Source organism: Pinus tabuliformis, chromosome Q, assembly GCF_031772625.1.
Source record: "Pinus tabuliformis cultivar Carrire ecotype Pingquan chromosome Q, CPIR1, whole genome shotgun sequence".
NCBI classification, from domain to species: domain Eukaryota; kingdom Viridiplantae; phylum Streptophyta; class Pinopsida; order Pinales; family Pinaceae; genus Pinus; species Pinus tabuliformis.
The window spans coordinates 142,807,763-142,829,047 of record NC_142296.1 but is presented as its reverse complement, the minus strand read 5'-3'; the positions used below and the strand labels follow the sequence as shown (position 1 = coordinate 142,829,047).

General features: G+C 37.4%; 1 protein-coding gene across 1 annotated transcript in view; it reads left to right on the top strand.

Moving 5' to 3' along the window:
• The first annotated feature begins 2,372 nt into the window (after positions 1 to 2,372).
• The window catches only part of VAMP714 (vesicle-associated membrane protein 714), a 198,181-nt gene continuing 179,268 nt past the window's right edge, over positions 2,373 to 21,285 (top strand). The window contains exon 1 of the mRNA XM_089384108.1: positions 2,373 to 2,898. Coding sequence (XP_089240234.1) covers positions 2,667 to 2,898 — 232 coding nt within the window. The 5' untranslated portion in view covers positions 2,373 to 2,666. The remainder of the gene's footprint in view (positions 2,899 to 21,285) is intronic.

The window sequence follows — 21,285 nt, the reverse complement described above, 5'->3', positions numbered from 1 at the left end:
ACAAATATTATCTATAGAAGAATAGAAAAAATGGGTCACAAATATATTGGGTTATGAGTTTGACATCATCTATAGAAAAGGGAAGCAAAATTTTGTTGCAGATGCACTCTCAAGAAAGGATGAGGATGTGGAAGCATTGTTTTGTGCTATTTCTATTATCCAACCAGATTGGATAAACGAAGCAAGGGATGAATGGAAGAAGGACGAAGAAGTGTGGCCACTCATTCAAAAGTTGCAGAAGATCCCAATTCAAACAATATTGCCAGAACTTGAAGAGGAAGGAAAAATCATATTGGAACCTGGAGCAGTCACAGAAACAAGAACCCAATAGCTACGAAATCGATCAATTTTAGAGTATCTCATCAAGCAGAAGAACTTACCTGCTGAAGATTCCACATGGGAGGACAAGAATATTCTACAGAAGCATCAAGAACTACTCAAGCGTCGAGGACAACACTTTTTGAAGGAGAGGGGCATGTTAGGCCCCTATAATACTAGTGTAACCCCTTATTGTTATTAGTAGAACCCCTTATTATATTGTTGTACCCATGTAGTCCCCATATTGTTACTATTGTGCCCCATAGAAGCCCACTATTGTTATTATTGTGCCCTTACATTATTATTGTTATGTTGGCTTTGATTATATTATGACTCCTTAGACTCCTATATATAGAAAGGAGGTCTTGTCATTTGTAGCATCCAAGAATTGTTCATTTGTGTAATGTAAAGGAGGTTGCCCCCTCGAGAGGCTGAATTCTAAGGCGTTCATCTATCTTTTCTATCTTTTTGTGAGCTGGTTTCATAACATTACCCAATTATCCCACGGGAACGAGGAAGAATAGTTCCAATTTAACTCCTTGCCCATAAACCCACCCCAACTATTGGTGGCCTCCAAAACTTGACAACCTTGGCGCATTGATAGGTGAAACTTCCCTTAACTTCTAGAGTTTTGATGGTGAAGCGTGATTACAGATACCAATTCCACTCCTACCAGCACGAACCTTTGCACAATGCCTTCGACCAGAGACCGAGAGCTCAATGGGTCCTCCCAATCACTATGAAATTGAAACCAGATGCTAATCTATGGATCCTCCACCTCCCTTAAGTAGAGAAAAAGGCAAATTGAGTCCTTAATTCCCATCTCGCATAAGCGAGTTAAGCTCTTTACCTCTCGCATGAAGGCCACTCTTCCAACCCGTGAAAACATAGAGTCTATCCGTTCAAGGTATATGAACTTGAAGTGCACATAGGGAGTATAAATGAACCCAAACATGCAGTGTGATCTCCTATTGGACGCTGTACAAGGAGGCGCGTGGCCTTCTGGTTGGTCCCAATCCTCCACACGAGAGACACTTTCGCCAAATGAAATGAAATCCTCCTGAATAATTGAGTGAACCGAGGGTGAATTTATGAGCGGGAGGCTGTCTATCAAATCAAGTTTAACCTTCATCATTCTATAGTTTGGATGAAGTGAATACATATGATCCACTAACCTTGTCATATCTAAATCATGGTATATAATGCTAACCTTGTTGCCCATCAATTTCTATTTGTCCTTTTTTCAAGGTGCAAGCTTTATTGGCTTGTTTATCTACTTCAGAGTTTTGGATCCTAAGAATGTGAAAGAAATTCTTTTGCTGAAAGGATTCAAGAAGGCTTGTAATTTTGAGGAGAAGGAGATTCAACTTGTTGCTCTTGGAGACAAAGCCTTTTTTGCAAGAATTGAATTGTAAGAAGGGAGTCCCCAATAACTATAATTTTTGCAATTCCTTTTTCCTTGGCGATCTGGAGTCTTAGAAAGAGCCAGCACGTCTTTACCATATTGTTAGATTCCTCGCCTAGACCCCAAGCATACTTAATTTCCTTTTGTTCAAAAAAATCCAAAAAAATCCATCCCCTCCTACAACAACAATTTCATCACACATTAAAACATTAATAATCATTCAAATTAAACAATTAATATAATTTAAAAATATTAATAATGTGAAAATTACACTGAAGAAGCATATTAATTACATACTAAAAAAGGTATAAAATACATATTTCAAATAAGTGATATATACATATATATATATATATTTAAATTATGAATAAGTAATGATCTTTTCATAAAATATTTTTATTATAGTTGAATAAAAAACAATTTATCACACATTAAAACATAAAAAATAAACCATTAATATAATTAGGAAAAAACATCAATAATATGAAAATTAGACTTAAGAAACATATTAAGAACCTACTAATTACATGAAAAAGGCTCTATAAAATAAAACTACATGAAAATGGCAAATATAAAATCAAACGTGATAACATACTCCAATGGCAATATAAAATAAAATGTGATAAGATACTCCAAATCAGTTTAGAAATTAATGTGACAGAAGATATCAATACAATGTCATTCCCTATGGACCCTCATTGACCCACAATTCTTATAATTGAGACAAATAATGCTTACAGCTCTTCGGACACCACTGTCCTTTTGCAGGATCGATCCATTGCCCACGTCTGCCGCCAGAGATGAACACGAACATGGAAGCTTAACAATTAAATTATGCTGTTTTGTATTGTGTTCCATCGAATGGAAGCATTCAATGAGATCTTGAATCTGCCATAGCCTTATCTTCAGCTGCAGTTGAAGCTGGGGTTTTGCAGATTTGGGAATGGCAATATTATACGCATTGGTGGGGAGGGGAACAGTGGTTTTAGCCGAATTCAGCGCAGTGGGTGGGAATGCAGGAACAGTCGCCAGACGAATAATGGAGAAGCTTCCTCTCCAAGATCGCGGAGAAGGAGAAAGTCGCCTATGCTATTCTCAGGATCGCCACATCTTCCACATATTAAGAGGATCCGATGGATTAACCTTCCTCTGCATGGCCAACGACACCTTTGGCAGTAAGTGAATACCAATTCAATTTCCATTCTCATCCCTAACGTCAATTCAATTTCCACTTACCACAGTTTCTGTTGCTGGTTGGGATATCTTTTTTTTACAAAAAACAATGCTTCAGCTTATTCGAAAGGCTGATTGCTTTGCTGGATCAGTCCAATGACTTAATTTGATCCACGGTATACAGTTTAGCAAAGCAATTAGGACATCTGTGTAATGGGGTTTGATCGGAAATTGCGACCCAGGGGGGGTTTACGTGGTGGATTCCTTTGAGGGGTTGAATAGGGTTTTAAATATGTATTCGGAATCTTCAGTGTGTCTTTGGTTGTAATTAGGGTTCAAAATTATAGGCAGGGCTTACTGGAGAACTCCCTGCAGGCTGGTATATTATCAAATTATTGCCATTATTGAGCATAATGACGTCCATTCGCAACAAACCATGAAACTGAAAGCTACAATGTACTAATGTCCAACCAAATTAATTTTAGCACTTTTTCTTATATCAACTCCCTGCATTGTTGTTAGCTTAGATTTGCTTGCTTCTTTAGGAGATGTGCTAGACACTCCTTATTTGATGCTTGTACTGTCCATACCATTGAGCTCAATTGACCTATCTTTTGTCATGAGTGGACATTATAGTTTCATTTTATTTCACGCTTTTCAGGATCGAATGGTCCTTATAAGGAGCTTGTTATCTCTCAGACGCCTCAAAGTCCATCCTTAGTTTAGGGGAAGCCTAAAGGTACTATCAAGTGAAAAACTACTTGTCGCCTATGTGACTCACACCACTTTTAGGCTAGGAAAACCAAGCCAAGGAGGAAATCCCTAAACCAATCCTAAGTTTGATCATTGATGTAGGGAAGAAATTTATCCTAGGATTAGTGCACTCAACTAACTCACTTAAAGGTGCAAGTCCTAAAATCCTGGTAGAAGAAAAATTTCCGAAGGGAAGGCCCAAAACCCAAATGGATAGCGTGAATATCAGTGTCAGTACAAGAGCATAAGAATGTGAGTTGTTACCAAATGAATATAAAAAATTTAAGCCTTAGCTTTATCAATGCTTGTAAAATACCTTTTGAGAGAAATAAGAAAATTATCAGAATGATGTTCGATATGGGAGTCATGAAATGCTTGTATTTATACCCAAGCTCTGAAAATTATCATTGTAACATGTAGAAAAGCAGTGCACTTATGAAGAGCATTAATCACATTAGCCCAATGAAATATCAAGGGAAGAAATTCAGACATATACTTAATAACCAAATTTTGAACCATTCAACATGTGGATTCTTAGTTATAAGTGCAAATTTATTCCATAAATGATGTGTGAGATTACTACAAAAAAGAAATAAAGTGTTGTAAGTTCAACACAGCGAAATTTAGGTTCATTAATGGTTCAATATACTATAACCATGTCTGATATTTGCAGAAATAATAACCGTGCTGTCAGAAGAACAAGCCTTAATATAGTAACCACGTGAGAGATATTTCAGCATTTAAGTTCTCAATTTAGACATATCAGTGCTGCGCATAGATTCCTGTTTGAATCTCATGATATAATTATTGCAGTGTTGTTGTAACATGTGCTAAAGAAGTCATTGTATGTGGACAACTTTCAGATTTATGACATAAAAACTCAGGCCAATAGAATCATGCAATAACCTGAATGACACTTAGAGAATTATTTACCCCAGTTGTGAATTTCACAAATCTGAAACATACTTGAGAAAATCCCACATGTAATTTGAGAGAAAAGATTGCATAAATTGTTCCACCATATAGATCATCAAGCTTATTTAAGTGTGTCTTAAGGGAAAGATGAATTCAATTGTTTTGGTTTAGATAATCATTCAGAGGAGATACCATCATTATTCATATTCAAATTTATTACCATGCATCGAGTACCACCATAGATTTATTGGATTCTCTTTAGATTTCGTTAGATAGTATTGAATTTGTTTAAGTGCAAATAAGTAAAAAATTTCAGAGATATAAAGAAAATTAAAGCACCTAAACTTGTATCGATCTTCTTTAGAATTTGTTATCGAACACCCTAGATCAACCTACTAATTACCCAAGTTAAAACGTGATTCTGCAATTTGAGATTCCTAACTTGAATGGAACAAGTCACATAAAAAAAATTCAGACTTGGAAAACTTTGACTTGCTATAAAATTTGAGTGAAAACAAATATCCAAACTTGTTTGGAGAAGTTTGAAAGTAACTCCACTAGTGGGCATCGTAGTTTCTTTTCCTTCGCTTGAAATGTTTCCTACGGAGAGAGTGATCAAGCTTCCACCTAAGGTTGGAAGAAGAGCAACAATCTGAAATCACAAAAAAGTTTCAACTTCGGGTGGAGATAGATCACCACATACCACGATTTGATAAGGTCTTCCAATTGTGCCACCTACAGGAGCTGGAGACTGATATGCACCTCATTTTTTGGTGCCTTATATACTATGAGATCAAAGGATGATATCATTACCTATATAGAGAGTTGTGAAGATCCCTCTGTAATGTCCCCTATGAATTAATTGCCTACGGAAGGATGAAATAGCCTATCCAACCTTGTAGGCTATAGTCTTGATAAAGGGGATAAAACCCAATTTTTCCAATGTTGGGGCAACATTGTGTAAATGTTGGGTTGGCTGGGGCAAAAGAACCCAAAATTGGGGGTTGCATTCACAACCCCTCACATTTGGGAGCCCATGAAGGAATCTATAAATAGAGGAGAGTTGGAATCAAATTAGCATCATCGATTTGGATCAAATATATCTGTTTTCTTGAGCTATGGCTCTGAGGGTTTTAAGACCCCTTTCTCTTTACTGATTTCGGTGGTGAAAGATTCCACCCTAGTCAATCACTTCTATTCATCCAGTTTCTTATCATTTATCCAACTCAATTCTGTTGGTTATTGGTTTAGCACAATTTGAAGGTTTCTGTTCAGGTTGATGAATTCGGTAACTATCTAATCAAGGGCTGAAAATCGCTAAGGGCAATCTGAAGTACAAAGGAGTTACAGCCAGGTAAGGCAGAAGTTTATTTTTTGTAGCCCGCATACTGCAGGCAGCTGTAGGTCATAGGCAACCGTAGGTCAAGGGCCGCAGGGCCGAATTTCGGATCTGAAACAGCGAGTTGGTCTAATAACAGAACTGAACTGTTTGAGGCAACAAGCTGGTGTTTCAGCCCTCTTAGGGTTCAAAATTCCCACAGAAGGGCAACCGAACTTGTAACAGGGATATCTAACACTTTGATGTGGCTCACCATTTGAAGAATGAGTTATTTAAAGACATGACTGTGGACAGACACCATCTTCTGAGCTGCGGGTACCCTTAGGAGGTGACAGCACCTACTATAACTATCATCTCAGAACAACAAATTAGCATAGAATGGTCCAGGTTCGGTACATGGTTAGAGTAGATATCAGTAGAACTCAGTTAGATTGTTTTATCAGTGGATCTGGTTATTTACATTTGCAAAAACAACAGAGTATTAAAGGAATATTGACTGTGTACAGTCACTATTTTGGAATTGAGTGATGTCATAGTACTATTGATTATTCATGGATTTTACTGTTGTTGTTAAATGATTGTATATTATATGAAGGAATGTTCGTTGTGGTGTAAATAAGTGAATTACCGTTCTATTGAAAAACCCTGGTTTGAATAAGATCCCTAGGACAAAAATTACCCTAGGTTATTACAGTGGTATCAGAGCTGACTCACCTTGTTAGCTTGTGAGCAACTGGGTTGATGTCACGAACTCAGGGTCTTCAGGTAAGGCTCAACGGAGCACAAATAGTTTTGGGAAAAGATCTGGCAGCAACACCAGCAGGTGATGTCTCAGCTTCTTGCCCCACTTGGGATTAATACAGGCAACACCTCAACAATGATGTCGCTGAGCAAGCCAACAAGCCTTGTACAATCAACTCCTTCCCTGTTCAATGGCCTTCAATCACCAAATCCTGCCCAGACACAGGGTGCATTTTCTTTTGGTAATTTTGGTCAGGCACAACCAACTGCTTCTGGTGGTTTTGGTGGCATATCAACTCTAGTTTTTGGGCAGGGCACCTTTGGGCAACCCACTCAGCAAAATATAATGGCTACCACACCCATGACTTCCAAGATTGAACAAACACCTGAATTGGAGGATAAAGGCACACAATGGAAAGCAGTCATGAGGAATTGGAATGATTTTTGGGCTAGCTGCAGGAAAGACAGATCAGGTGATATTGATGGTAAGCCCAAGACAAAAAAACAAAGTACAAGAGAAGTTGAAGCAGGGGCAAAGGCACGCCCAAATGATTGGTCATGGCTATACCCTCCTAAAAAGAATAAAAGAGATCAATCTCTTGAATTTGGTGGTATGGACAACTCAAAGTCTTCGCCTTACGATAACAACGAGGTTCGAAATAAGTCGAGGAATGATGAGAAGTCTGAGCGTGATTTATCTAATGGATATAATCTAGTCAGTAATATTGTGTTTCCATGTTTAGTTGATGAGAACCATGAGTTTGAATCCCGGGGTATCTTAGTGGAAGAGAAGCAAGAGGCTGAAAACAATAGCCAATCTGAGAAGAGTGGAGGCAACAACTCATCTGGAAATGAAAACGATGAGGGCAACTCAAGGACAAGGGGTGATCCAGAGAAGGATGAAACGGGGGTCGGCACTTCTCTGTCAGAAAAAGACCAAATATATAATGATAGCCTTGAAACAACTTCAGTAAATTCGCTGTCCAAAAACAATAGGGTCGAAACCAAACAAATGAATCCTCAGTGTCCTGGAGATTCTGCAATTTTAGAGGAAGAAAAATTCAATAGCAACTCTGAAATGAAGGGAAAGGTCTCTTTACCTTTTCATATTGGAGGTGATACTTCCAAGAAAGTTTCACAAGTGGGCAACGAAAGACAAATTTAACATGAGATATCTGGCACGAAAGAAGGTGGAAGCATACATCAAGGAAAGTAAATTGGAAGACAATTATGGAGATGAAAGGAACAAAGAAGCTAGGTACATGAAGAGGAAATATAGACAGGACAGATACGAGGATGATAATGGCAAACCTGAGAAGTATAAAGTTATCGAAATTGCACTATAAAGCACCATGATAGTAAACATTTCAAAGATGAATCTAAGCAACAAGTTCGCTACAAGGAAAATAAGCATGTTGATTCTAATACTTCTCTTGGTTTTCATATTGATACTGCTTTTAAAAATCAGTCAGTTTGTGACAAAGTGTTGGCTAACAATGATTCATTGGCAATGAGTGTTGCTACATCAGATGGCTCTAGCAGTAAAAATAATTTGAATCTATCTATTGCTCTATCACAAGGAATTTCTGACCCAACATGTAACACTACTGATGAAAACTTTTGTAAGGTTGTTGATCCTACAATTGCAACTGACAAGAATGCATGCAAATTTGATTGTAATCTGACAAGATTTGACAATATTGATGCGACTATGACTGTCAATAATTTTTGCAATAATGGTGAGCACAGATCAAAGGATGGAAGCGACATGGGTAAAAGACTAATGGCATTTGATAAGAATGTTCCTACAGGTATTGGAAATGTTAGATGAAGATTAAAAGAAATGAATGAAGGAAAAATGTTGCCATATGATATAAAAGGTTCACTTGGCCAAATTCGAGAACGTGAAATTTTTTTGGATCAAGGATTGTATTCCCTCCAAGAATTTTTTAGTCTCGGCAGGAGTTTGCAACTTGTTCACCAAATGCGACTTGATGCTTCTCTTCTGCGTACATTTGTGGTTCAATAAGAAGGCCATGCCTTTCTTAACCTCTTGATCACGTTTGGAAGGGACACATGTTGCTAGTTTTTGGAAATTATCCGGATGATTTTGGACCTTTATATGATGTCAGGTTCTCAGAGGGATACACTGATAGATACTTTCTATGACAAGTACATGTACTGGTTGATAAATGTTATCACATTTGTGTGTCCTACACATGGGAGCTCATACTTGGGCAAAGACGCTGTATTGAGGGCACCAACCTTGGGGCTTGTTTGATAGTGCCAAAGATTCTTACAAACATCTGTGATCTCTTATGTTTCTGCATTCCACCATTCATATAGAATAAAGTACTATATTCTAAATAGGAATATCTTTGGATCTTTTGTAAGCATGATTTTCATCAAATATAATGTCCCTGCTTACTTCAATATGTCTTCCTTCCTTTATGTAGATTCTATATGCCTTTGAAGAAAGACTGTAGCCAATGAAGATCCCTTTAATGCTTGTAGAATCTAGCTTCTTTCATTTGTCCTTTGGAACGTGGATATATGCGGGACATCCAAAGATTCAGAGATGGTCCACACATGGCTTCTTTCCTGTGAATGCTTCTTCAGGTGTCATATTATCGAGGATTCTATGAGGAATTCTATTTTATATATATACTTCGGTCATTGCTGCTTCTCCCCGTAGAAATTTTGGTATATCTTCATAAAAAATCATTGTTCGTATACATTCTTCAAGTGTTCTATTTTTCCTTTCTGCAACTCCATTCTACTCGGGATTGTAGGGAACAATAAGCTCCCCCTTAATTCCTGCTTCTTTGCAATAAGCAATTATTTCTTTTGAAGTGTATTCTCCACCATTATCGGATCTCAAAGTCTTTATTCTTCTTTCGATTAAGGTCTCTACTTCAGATCTAAATTCCTTGAACTTTTCAAATACTTCGTCCTTTGATTTGAGTAGATAGAGCCATGTCTTTCTAGAGTGATCATCAATGAAGGTTACATAATAAAGATAACCACCAAGTGATTTGTCAGACATAGGCCCACACATCTGAATGAATGAGGTCCAATATTTCTTTAGACCTTGTTTCACTGCTTGTAAAGGGCTTCCTTGTATTCATTCCTAAGGCATATTCCTTCACAATCTTCTTTGATATTAGGAATTTCATTTACCAATTGATTGAGAGAGGGAATAACCTTATAATGTAAATGTAATGGCAGAAGTGTCCTCAGACACGTAATTTTATTAATAAAAAAAAAATAAAAAATTACATATTTGATTTTGCAAGAGTTTACACCCGAACAACCAAACACTCTTGCAATGAGCTATTTATAAGCTCCATGTCCTAACTACCTCTAATTATGGATCACTTATTAAATAACAAGTGTCCATTTACAATAAATGCTATTCAAAACAACTAGCTAACAAATCTCCTAAAATAGAGCCTAAGATACAACACTTTTGGAGAGTCATATCTTGTTACAACAATATACTAATTCTAAATGTCTCCATTAAATAATTAAACATTCTAGAATAATAATTATTAATTTAATATCTTAAATTAATAATTATTTTATTCCTACTTTATAATCTATGATAATATTTTATTTTTGGATCATCTAACATTCCCCCCTATGATCCAAAAATACATTACAACAGATACCAAGTTCATCCTTGAACTTAGTAAATTTTATTCTGCCAAGTGGTTTTGTGAAAATGTCGGAGATCTGAGCTTCGGAAGGACAATAAACTGGCTTGAGGACCTCTTTGGCAATGAGAGATCTGATATGATGATACTTGGTGTCCACATGCTTTGTCTTTGAATGAAAAACTGGGTTCTTGGCAAGTTTGATGGCTGACTGGCTGTCAATGAATAATGATGTAGCTTTTGCCTGAGAAATGCCCAAGTCCTGCAAAATTCTGCACAACCAAACAATTTCACATGTTGCTTCCCATGCTGAAATGTACTCTGCTTTTGCTGAAGAAGTGGCCACTGTAGCTTGTTTCTTACAACTCCAAGACACTGTTGCTGACCCCATGTTCATTAAATAACCTGATGTTGATGCTTGATCATCAATACTTCCAGCAAAGTTGGCATCGGAATATCCACCAAGTACAAAGTTTTTAGTCTTTGTGTAAAGAAGACCAAAATCTTTTGTTCCTTGGATATATCGAAGAACTCTTTTGGCTGCATTCCAGTGGCTGTCTCGTGGTTCGTGCATAAAACATGAAAGAATACTGACTGCATGAGATAGATCAGGGCGAGTATTTGTCAAATAAATCAAGCTGCCAATCAACTGTCTGTAAGTAGTATTGTCCACCTTTTCCCCCCCTTCAAATTTTGAAAGTTTCAAGTTTTGCTCCATGGGGGTGAGAACGGGCTTGCAATCCTGCATGCCAAATTGCTGAAGAACCTCTGCTGCATAATTACTTTGAGAAATGAAAATATGATGTGGACGTTGGAAGACTTCAACTCCAAGATAGTAGTGAAGTAATCCCAAATCTGTCATCTTAAAACCTGCATGTAACTCCTTTTTCACTTGTGCAATATGATCATTATGGTTGCCAGTAATGATCAAATCATCTACATACATAACAAGAATTACCAGATATTTTCCATGTTGTCGCACATACAAAGTATCATCAGATTCACTTCGTTGAAAACCAACTTTCTTAAGGTATTCATCCATTTTTGCATACCAAGCTCGGGGAGCTTGTTTTAATCCATATAAAGCCTTAATCAATTTGCAAACTTTATGTTCTTGCCCTTCAATTTCAAAACCCGGTGGTTGTGTCATATACACTTCTTCCTATAAATCCCCGTTGAGAAAATCACTTTTCACGTCCATTTGATGAACTCTCCATCCTTTTTGAGCGGCCAATGCAAGTGTTAATCAGATGGTGTTCCATTTAGCTGTAGGAGCAAACGTTTCCTCATAATCAATGCCTTCTTGCTGCGTAAAACCTTTTGCGACAAGTCGTGCTTTATACTTTTCAAGTTCTCCATTTTGATTATACTTAATTCTGTAAACCCATTTGCATCCTATGGTTTTAACATTTGATGGACAATCAACAAGTTTCCAAGTGTTGTTATCAATTACTGCTTGATATTCTTCAACCATAGCCTGTTGCCATTCTTTATGTTTTACTGCTTCTTTGTATGTGGAAGGTTCAGTAAAATCATTTGCTATCAAGGCAAAATTGCCTTCACTTCTATGTGCTCTTCTGGTGCCCGTTTTATTCTGCTCATCAGGCTTTACATCTTTCAAAAGTTGAACTGCCCATTTTGGTAGTTGGTGCTCACTTGTTTGAGATTCTGTGAAGTCCCCATCATCGTAAAGGGGATTAATGTAAACTGATGTTCGTCGTTCAGGTGAAGAGTCTGGAGAATCACTGTCAGAAGAACTGCTGCTGCTTGGAGATGCGGATGAACTGCTAGAAGACCCAGATGATGTTGTTGAAGTAGATGGACTGGATGACTCATCTTCAGAGGAAGGAAAATCAAGTTCATACCAATTTGGTGAAGTTGGTTGACTTTGCATATTTCCTTTTCTTCGACTGCCTTTAGTTTCTAACTTTTGAAGAAGACTTTCGATTTCTTCAACACTTTTTGTTTCATCAAAGATTACATCCCTGCTCACAATAAATTTTCCATTGGTCAAAAGACTGTACCCTTTCTTCTCATCAGAATAGCCAATCATTGTGCATTTTAAACTTCTTGAGTCAAGCTTAGTTCGTTTTTCTTTCGGAACTAAGGCATAACATACTGATCCAAAAACTCTAAGATGTTTAACTCGAGGTTTGAAACCAAACCAAACTTCATAAGGTGTGATTTCATCTAAAGAAGCAGTTGGAGATCTGTTTCTTAAGTAGACAGCTGTATGTATTGCTTCTACCCACTATGTTGGACTTAACCTCTTGAAAGTTAACATGGATCTCGCCATTCTTAACAAGGTGCGATTCATTCTTTTGACTACTCCATTTTGCTATGGAGTGTAAACATTAGTAAGTTGTCGTCTTATGCCATTTTCATTGCAATAAGTTTTGAATTCATTTGAAGTGAATTCTCCCCCATTGTCTTTTCTGAGAGTACCTATATTTTCTTTGACTTCATTTTCAACAAGTTGGCGAAAAATTTTAAACTTCTCAAATGCTTTTGACTTGTTCTTCAAGAAGTAAACCCAAGTCATTCTGCTGAAATCATCAATGAATAGTAAGAAATATTTGCAACCACCAAATGAAGTTTGTAGTGGTCTACAAACATCACTGTGAACTAGTTGTAACCGCCTGTTTGCACGCCATGAACTTGTTGGAAAACTTTCTCGACTTTGTTTGCCATAAATGCAAGCTTCACATTTTGCATTTTCCCTTTTGAAAGTGGGAATTCCTTTAACCATTCCTTGTTTCTGCAATTGAGAAAGACTCTCAAAATTTAAATGTCCATATCTTACATGCCATAGTCTTACAATTGAAATACCTGTAGTCATTGCCCCTGCAAAATCAAAATGCCTTGGAATAACTGTCCCTTTCATCCTTAACAATTTTCCATCTTCATAACTTGTCATGACAGTTTTCAAGCTCTGTTTGACTGAATTAATCTTGACTAAACCATCTTCCATAATCACCTGATGTCCTGCTTGTCGAATCGTGACTAAAGAGAGCAAATTTTTCTTAAAAGTTGGTACATACCATACATTGGAAATCATTTTTTCTCCAATGCCAGGAAGAAAAACTTTAACTGCTCCTTTTCCATAAGGAGTATGTTTTGTATCATCTGCAAGAAAAATGGAATTAAGTTGGCAATCTTGAAAATTCCAAAAAAAATCACGTCGACAAGTCATGTGCTGAGTTGCCCCTGAATCCAAGATCCAGGCATCTTCATAATCACTTCTAAGATGAGAAGAGAATTTTGAAGCTGGCGAGGAAGTAATAACATATTCTGAGTTATCATCATCTTGATCATTTGCAAATTGCGCTGAGTGCTGCTGAAACTTGGGAATTTTATTAAGAGATGTTTGACAATCTTCAGCATAATGGCCAACTTTATTACATCTTCGACACACAATTTGACTTAAGTCTCTTCCTCTTCCTGAAGATTGTCCTCTGCCTTTGCTTTGACTTCTATTTTGAGATTGTCCTCTACCTTGATTATTATTTCCTTGTCCTTGAAAATTGCCTCTTCCTTGGTTGTTTCCTCTACCTTGAAAATTACTTCTTCCTGAACTGTTGCCTCTATTAAAGTTGTTTCCTCTGCTTTGGCTTCGACCTCGACTTTGTACATTATGTGTTGCTTGATTCGGATTGAAATTCCCTCTGCCTCTGCCTCGAGAACTGTCAGCTGATGATTTACTAGTGTTGGCCTCTGTGAGAAAAACATCTTCACCAACTTTCTTCTTCTTCCCAAAGGTTTTATCATGTTGGGTCAACATTTCATAGAGCTCATCAAACTTTAGTTTCTCTAATTTCCCAGTTAATTGTAGAGTCTCCAAAAAATGTGTGTAGGAAGAAGGAAGTCCAACAATTACAATTGTGACCATAAAACTATCATCTATTGCTGGAAAACCAACATTAATGATTTCCTGCCTAATATTCTTAAGTCTTGAGATATATTCAAGAATATCACCTCCTTCAGTCAATTTTTGTTGCAACAATTTTAATTGTAAATCAACTTTCTTTGATTCAGGCTAAGCATCAAAGAGGTCTTTAAAAGTTTTCAAAGCAGACCACACATCTGTAGCATTTTCTATATGGACATACATTTCATCATTGACAGAAGATTTAATAAGAGCTAAGGCTTTGACATTCTTAACTTCCCATTTTGCTAGTGCAGCTACATCTGTGGGTTTATTTGGCTTAATATCTCCATCACATATACCCTGCCATAATTCATTGTAAATGAGAGTGCTTTCGATGAGATGGTGCCATGTTTTATAAGATTTTGTGCCTTCAAGTTTGTTGGAATCAGAAAACAAATTAATCAACTTTGACATTGTAGCGTTGAAGCTTCGCACCAACAATAAAAAAAAATGTCAAGATGGGAAACACAACACGCAAAAAACACGATCTATCGGGGCTTGGCCTTGACCCTCGTATCGTCGCTGAAGCATGAGAAAAATGACTGAGCTTTGCACTTGGCTTTAGTCAATTTCTCAAAAATTACAAGGTAACTTTCAAAATTTGATTTTTACAACGATGCTCTTGCAAAACTTGGTAAAAAAAAGTTACCCCCCCTCAAAGTAAAATTACTTTGAGTTACAATGTGATGATCCCAAATTAAAATAATAAAAAAAAACTTCTTGAAAAAAAATTACCCAACTCACCTTATTTCTCCAAAAACATTATTTTTCAAATAATAGAAAATTCCTAAACTCCTTATCTCTCCAATTGACAAATTACAAACAAGGGAAAAATCCTTATCACTCCATTAAAACTTTATGAAAGTCTTTAAAACTTGCGTTAAAAAATGAATGAGTTGCAAGTGGGAGACTGGCAGCGTGGAGTCTGATTTCTTGTTGTTGAAACAATGATTTCAATTGTTGCAATTCTCTGCTATGCACCAAAACATCAGATTTGACAAATCTCTTCATCAAAGGTCACAACAAAATAGGAGAAATTTAAGATCTAGGAACCGCGTGATGAATTTTCTAAGAGAGATTCGAACCCTAGCGATCCCGGGTCCTTCGTATGTTCAAATTTCACGCATCTGCACCTTTAGTTGCACCAATAGCCACTGCAACTGCTGAAAGAATAGCTGCAATAGTGCAGGCCACCAGATCGGGTTTTTCTCGGTGATATTATCTGACACACAAGAGAACTGAAGCTAGGAAAAAACCGATGATGAAAAGAGCCCACCCAAGACCAAGGCCACAGCATGGAAGCCGTCGTTCTCGCACAATGTTGATCTCGACAACAGGTGGATAGACGTGAGGACTCGAAATACCTGGAACGACTTGATAACCGTGTGGGTAGTAGATTTCAGGTCCAGCTGCACCAGGAGGAGGCACCGGCTACGGAATTCACATAACTGGCTGCTGCGGGTAGCTGGCATCGCCCTCAAATGTCCCATAATATGCCTGCCCTGCAACCATCCATTCTTTTTTCGAAAAAGAAAGCATCCACTGCATAAAAAAATCTAACGCAAGTCAAACCTGAAAATCAAACCACAGTGCAAGCAAGAATCCTCCAGTGCCTTGTTCAGAAATTCAGCGTGTGGCAGGGCGGCCCGAAGACAGATTTAAATACAAGCATGAATGGCGTTTCGCTGTTTGCGTTGGGCAGTTGCTGCTTGATGAAAAAGCATTTTTTTTAGATAAAAAAATATCCTATTGCAATGAATCATGCAATGATCAGAATGTCAATAACAAGTTCTCCGTGGGATTCCCAAGTATCCTCTCCAGTAAGCGAGGAAATAGTAGAATTAGCAGTAGAACTGCGCTTGACGGTGACTAATTTAAAGCCTAAGGATCAGAAACCTCAAGGCCTGGGTTGCAATGAGTTTATTTATTTGGTTGTTACGCTGAAAACGAGACCTGATGGTACAGGAACGATTCATAAATTCAATCCCACGCAGAAGAGAGAATTTATATTAATTGAATCACTCTTCAAAATACAAAATCTCAATCATTTCCTGAGGTTTACGAATCACATCACAGTGACACCACAGTGGGCCTGCTCATCATCTAAATGGCCTTAGGTTGAATTGGGGCATCTGCAATTGCTGCTTTAGTGTGCACGGTGGCAGCAATAATTCTTACAATTGATTTTCAGATTTAAAAAAAAAATCTAAAATCACTAAAATAATAAATTTTCTTTTATTGAACATAAAACTGGACAAATTCATACCAATCATTCGCTGAGCAATTCAATGGAGTTTTCCAAAAACTTGTAGAGCTGGAATCTCCTCCTCACATCCACTGCAACATTACTGGAGCTTTGATACCACAATAATGGCAAAAGTGTCCTCAGACACGTAATTTTATTAATCAGAAAAAAAACAATTACATATTTGATTTTGCAAGAGTTTACACCCGAACAACCAAACACTCTTGCAATGAGCTATTTATAAGCTCCATGTCCTAACTACCTCTAATTATGGATCACTTATTAAATAACAAGTGTCCATTTACAATAAATGCTATTCAAAACAACTAGCTAACAAATCTCCTAAAATAGAGCCTAAGATACGACACTTTTGGAGAGTCATATCTTGTTACAACAATATACTAATTCTAAATGTCTCCATTAAATAATTAAACATTCTAGAATAATAATTATTAATTTAATATCTTAAATTAATAATTATTTTATTCCTACTTTATAATCTATGATAATATTTTATTTTTGGATCATCTAACAAAATGTCCATATCTTCTATGCCATAGTTCAATAGGATTGATTTCCATGTGAACTAGGGCTTGAGGAGATGGTGTTATGACTCTATATAGACTGCCTTCTGTTGAAGAATCTAGGGCATTTAGGTTAAGATGAGATTCTTTTGACGATGATAACTATTTGTGAGGTACTTTTTACTTTTTCTTATTACCACAATCTTCTCTTATTATTATTAGTGTGAGTTCTCTAACTTCATCAAACAGTTACCAAAACAAAAGAGACAAGAACACAAGATATTGGCTCTCAGCCAGGGCAAAACCTCTCTCTCCTAGAGAGGAAAACCCTTCTGCAAATTTCTCTTATTGAAGCTTCAATTGACAAATGCCAAACCCTAGACCCTTGACAAAAAATCCTCCAAGCACAAGTCAAGCCTTTCCCGTTGATCCGAGATCAATCCCTTCTGTTGCACCTTGACCTTCTTCGTCCTCCTTCAACTGATGGCTTTACTGCAAAAACCCTAGTTATGCATACCCTGGGAGAGGTATTCTTCCTTGCCTTCTTCGCTTGAGGTGGAGTCTTCTTTAATCAAGGAGAAGCCCTTATTTCTGACTTATACGAGCTCTTTTCGCACGTGTGAGGTGATACCTTCAAAAATTGATGCTTTACTTGCTCTCTTTCCTTCTCTTTAGTTGTCTCTTCCTTTGCTTAAGTGAGAGGCCTAATTAGCACTCTTTTACTAGCCCAACCAAGCTTCTTCTTATCACTGTAATAACAACTCTTATATGGCAGCAGAATGAACCCTTCCTCTTCGCATGTGTGACAGAATTCTGTCTCAAGATCAGTCCTCCAACTTTGGCTAGGATGCTTCTCTTTCTCGCTGAAATAGAGACCCTTTCTCTTCCTTTCTCACACCTCTTCTAGCCCTCTTTTTCGCTGATTTCAAAGATCACTTCTATATCTTTGGTGAGGTCGAATAGCCCTATATATAGGACATTGCCCCTCCTATTTGGGCCAACATGATCAAGTGAGGTCCACTGTCCTTAACACACGAAATCACTTCTTTTGTTGAGGCTGACATAAGGAGGAGGCTTTTGACTTTGCTTGGAGGTAATTCTTTGACTCTAATACATAGATTTACAGTGTAACAATCCCACATGGGTCTTTAACAATTACGTTGACTATTTGACTTTCCTAGAAGCACTTAAACATGTGCTTGACCTATCAAATGGGCAAGAAACCCATTCTTGATAATGACAAAAATAATAATTCTTTTCTTTTACAAGTACAAAAATCAAAATTACATTTATGAAGACCGAACCAAGTTACACTTTCTTCAACACCTTCACGTACTCCAATAACATTAGCTTTATCGATACTTGAATCTTTTCCCCAAGCCAGAACTTTTCCATCTATAAAAGCAATTCTATCACCTTTATCTTCTAAGCAAGAAATTGAAAGTAAATTCTTTTTCAAACCTGGAACATAGAGTATATTATTGAGAGGTAGCTTTGCTCCATTGTCTAGCTTCAAATAAGTTGAACCCAGACATTTAACAACATAACTTTTATTGTCTCCCAATTTCACTACATGAGAAGATTTTTCCTTTGATAGAGTGTGAAGTTGTTTGCCATCTCTTGTCATGTGCCTTGATGCTCCATTATCAATAATCCATGCATTGTCATCATTGAGTGAACTTGTGAGTGCAACCAAGAACCCTTTGCTTTTGACCTTATTGAATAAGTTGTAGATGATTCTTTTGATCCAACTTCCTGCAATATTGAATCCCATTTTCAAGTATCTTATCATAGAGGGAGTAACCTTTTCTTTCAAGCCAACATAGTGATCTCCAATCTTTCTTGACCTTAGCTCTGATACCATGTTGAGAAATCAGTGCTAGTAGAATTAGGGTTTGATTTCTCTTTCTTGATAATTACTTGTGAATTATGTTGGCTTCTTTTACTTCTTTATTATATTATCTTTCATCAAGCAATTACCAAATTATGTGTGTATGAAGATCACAAGAACAAGAGACACAAGATGTAGGCACTGAACCAGGGCAAAACCCCTATCTAGGGGAAAACACAGTCAAACTTCTTCTTTCAGTAGTTAAGATGAAATAATACAAGACTCTTCAACCTAGACACAAACTTCCTCCAACCACCAAGTTAGCTCTTCCTTCCCGCAACTTCGATCTAGATCTTCGACCCTGCAACAACAACACTTCAACCCAACAAATCCAGAATTTCGACCTTCCCAGCAGCAGAACTTCGACCCAACAAATCTAGAACTTTGACCTTCCCAGCAACAGAATTTCGACCCATCAAATAGCCCAATAACTTCACATAAAAGAGAGAGAGAGATAGCCCAGAAACTTCGACTTGCTCTTCTTCTGCAATCCTTCCTTCTTCTCCTTGAACTTTGCACTTTTCTTCCCTTCCTTCTTGAGTATCAAACTTGTTGAGTTGGTGAGCAAATAGATCGAATTGCACTTGTATATATAGCCTCTTCTATGGGTTGAATTTTCCTCTTGTAGGCTAACTTCATCAGGTAAGGGCCGACTTGGTGTGGAGGTGACAAATACATATTTGACTCAATAATAATTCTTTTTACATGATTCAAAAAGCCCAAGAATGGTCTCATTAAATGGACAATTACTCTAATGACTCAATATAAAACCTAGAAGTCCTCAATGGGGACTTTGACCTATAAAATGATGACCCAAGCATGAAACCCATGCTTTAATAAGTCATTGTAATAATAATAATTTTTTCTTTTTCATTCTTTGATAAATACATTTCATAATGACTCAAATATGAAGACCAAACCTAGTTACATTCTTCAACAGTTTTGTTAATTGTATGCTTGTGTCTTTATGAATTTATTTTCCACTACAAATTCGTTAGAATACTCAGTATATTTGATCAGTGAATTTCACAGTTTAGTTTTCTAGTTCTTGCATCTCAGGATATTGTTCAATTTAGCTGTTGGGTATTAAAAAATTAACATGGTATCAAAGCTACAAACTAATATAAGACCAGAAAGCAATATATTTTCCTCAGAAGCGAGTGACAGTTAGAGTGTAGGGTGTGCAATTTACACAAGAGCGCACTCTTTTCCCGTGAAATCAGTGCACATGTGTTTTCTCTAGTATGCTTGCGCAAGGATGTTTTTGAGCAGTTCGAGTTAGAGCATGACATACTTGGGTCTGAGATTTGAGGATCGCCTTGATGGGGCCTCGAATTTTTATTCTTGGAAGGAGAGGATTGGTATAGTATTGGAGGAGCAGGGAGTTTGGGAATTTGTGGAGAGTCCACCAACTGCACCAACAGATCCTCAACAACTAGCCAGCTGCCAAACATAATAAGGACACAAAGGGCAGAAGAATAATCCTTGAAGGAGTCAAGGATCATATCACACCTAACCTTTTTAGAAAGAAGACAACTCAGGGCACGCAAACAACTATATTAGGGCTGTACCAGGATATGAGTGAGGCCTAGAAGATGGTACTCTAAGATAAGCTCAAAAATATTAAGATGACGAAGCTTGAGTTCGTAATTTCTTACATAATCAGATTCACGCAAGTGAAGGACAAGTTTGCCAAGGTTGGAGAGATAATCTCAGACATAGAACTTGTTCGTTTTGCACTATTGGGCTTTCCCAAGTCTTGGGAAAACTTCATTGATGCAATGATTGGTAGAAAAAAGCTGCTAGATTGGGAGCAACTATAGAGTGATTGCGTGCAAGAGGAGATCTAAAAGTGAGCTAAATCTGGGTCTCATGTGAAGACCAAGAAAGTAGAAAACTTTGCCCTAGCTGGCAAAGGGGGCAAGGCCAGGAGCAAGAAAAATATAGGAGGGGCCGAGTCCGGTTCAGGATGCAAGAAGAAGAAAGATCTCAGCCAAGTGAAGTGCTTCTCTTGTGATTAGTTTGGGCACTATTCCACACGTGTCCAAACAGGAAGGAATCCAAGAAGGATCGTGTGGCAGCATCAATAAAGGTGGAAGAGTTCACTTCTTAGTTTGAGGAGGAGTTTTCACTCATAGCTTGCATGGCAAGCTCAGTGGCTAGCAACATATGGTATATTGATAGTGGAGCATCCTTTCATATGACTAGGAACAAGGGTTACTTCAACCAGTTAATAGAGAAGGATATGTAGTTTCATGTAAAGATGGGAGATGATGGAAAGTACCTAGCGCAGGGCGTGGTTATAGTCAAGTTTAAAAGGGTGTCTAGAAAACCTCTCTACCTTAGAGATGTCATCTATGTCCCAGGGTTGAAGAAAAACGTGGTTTAAATAACAAC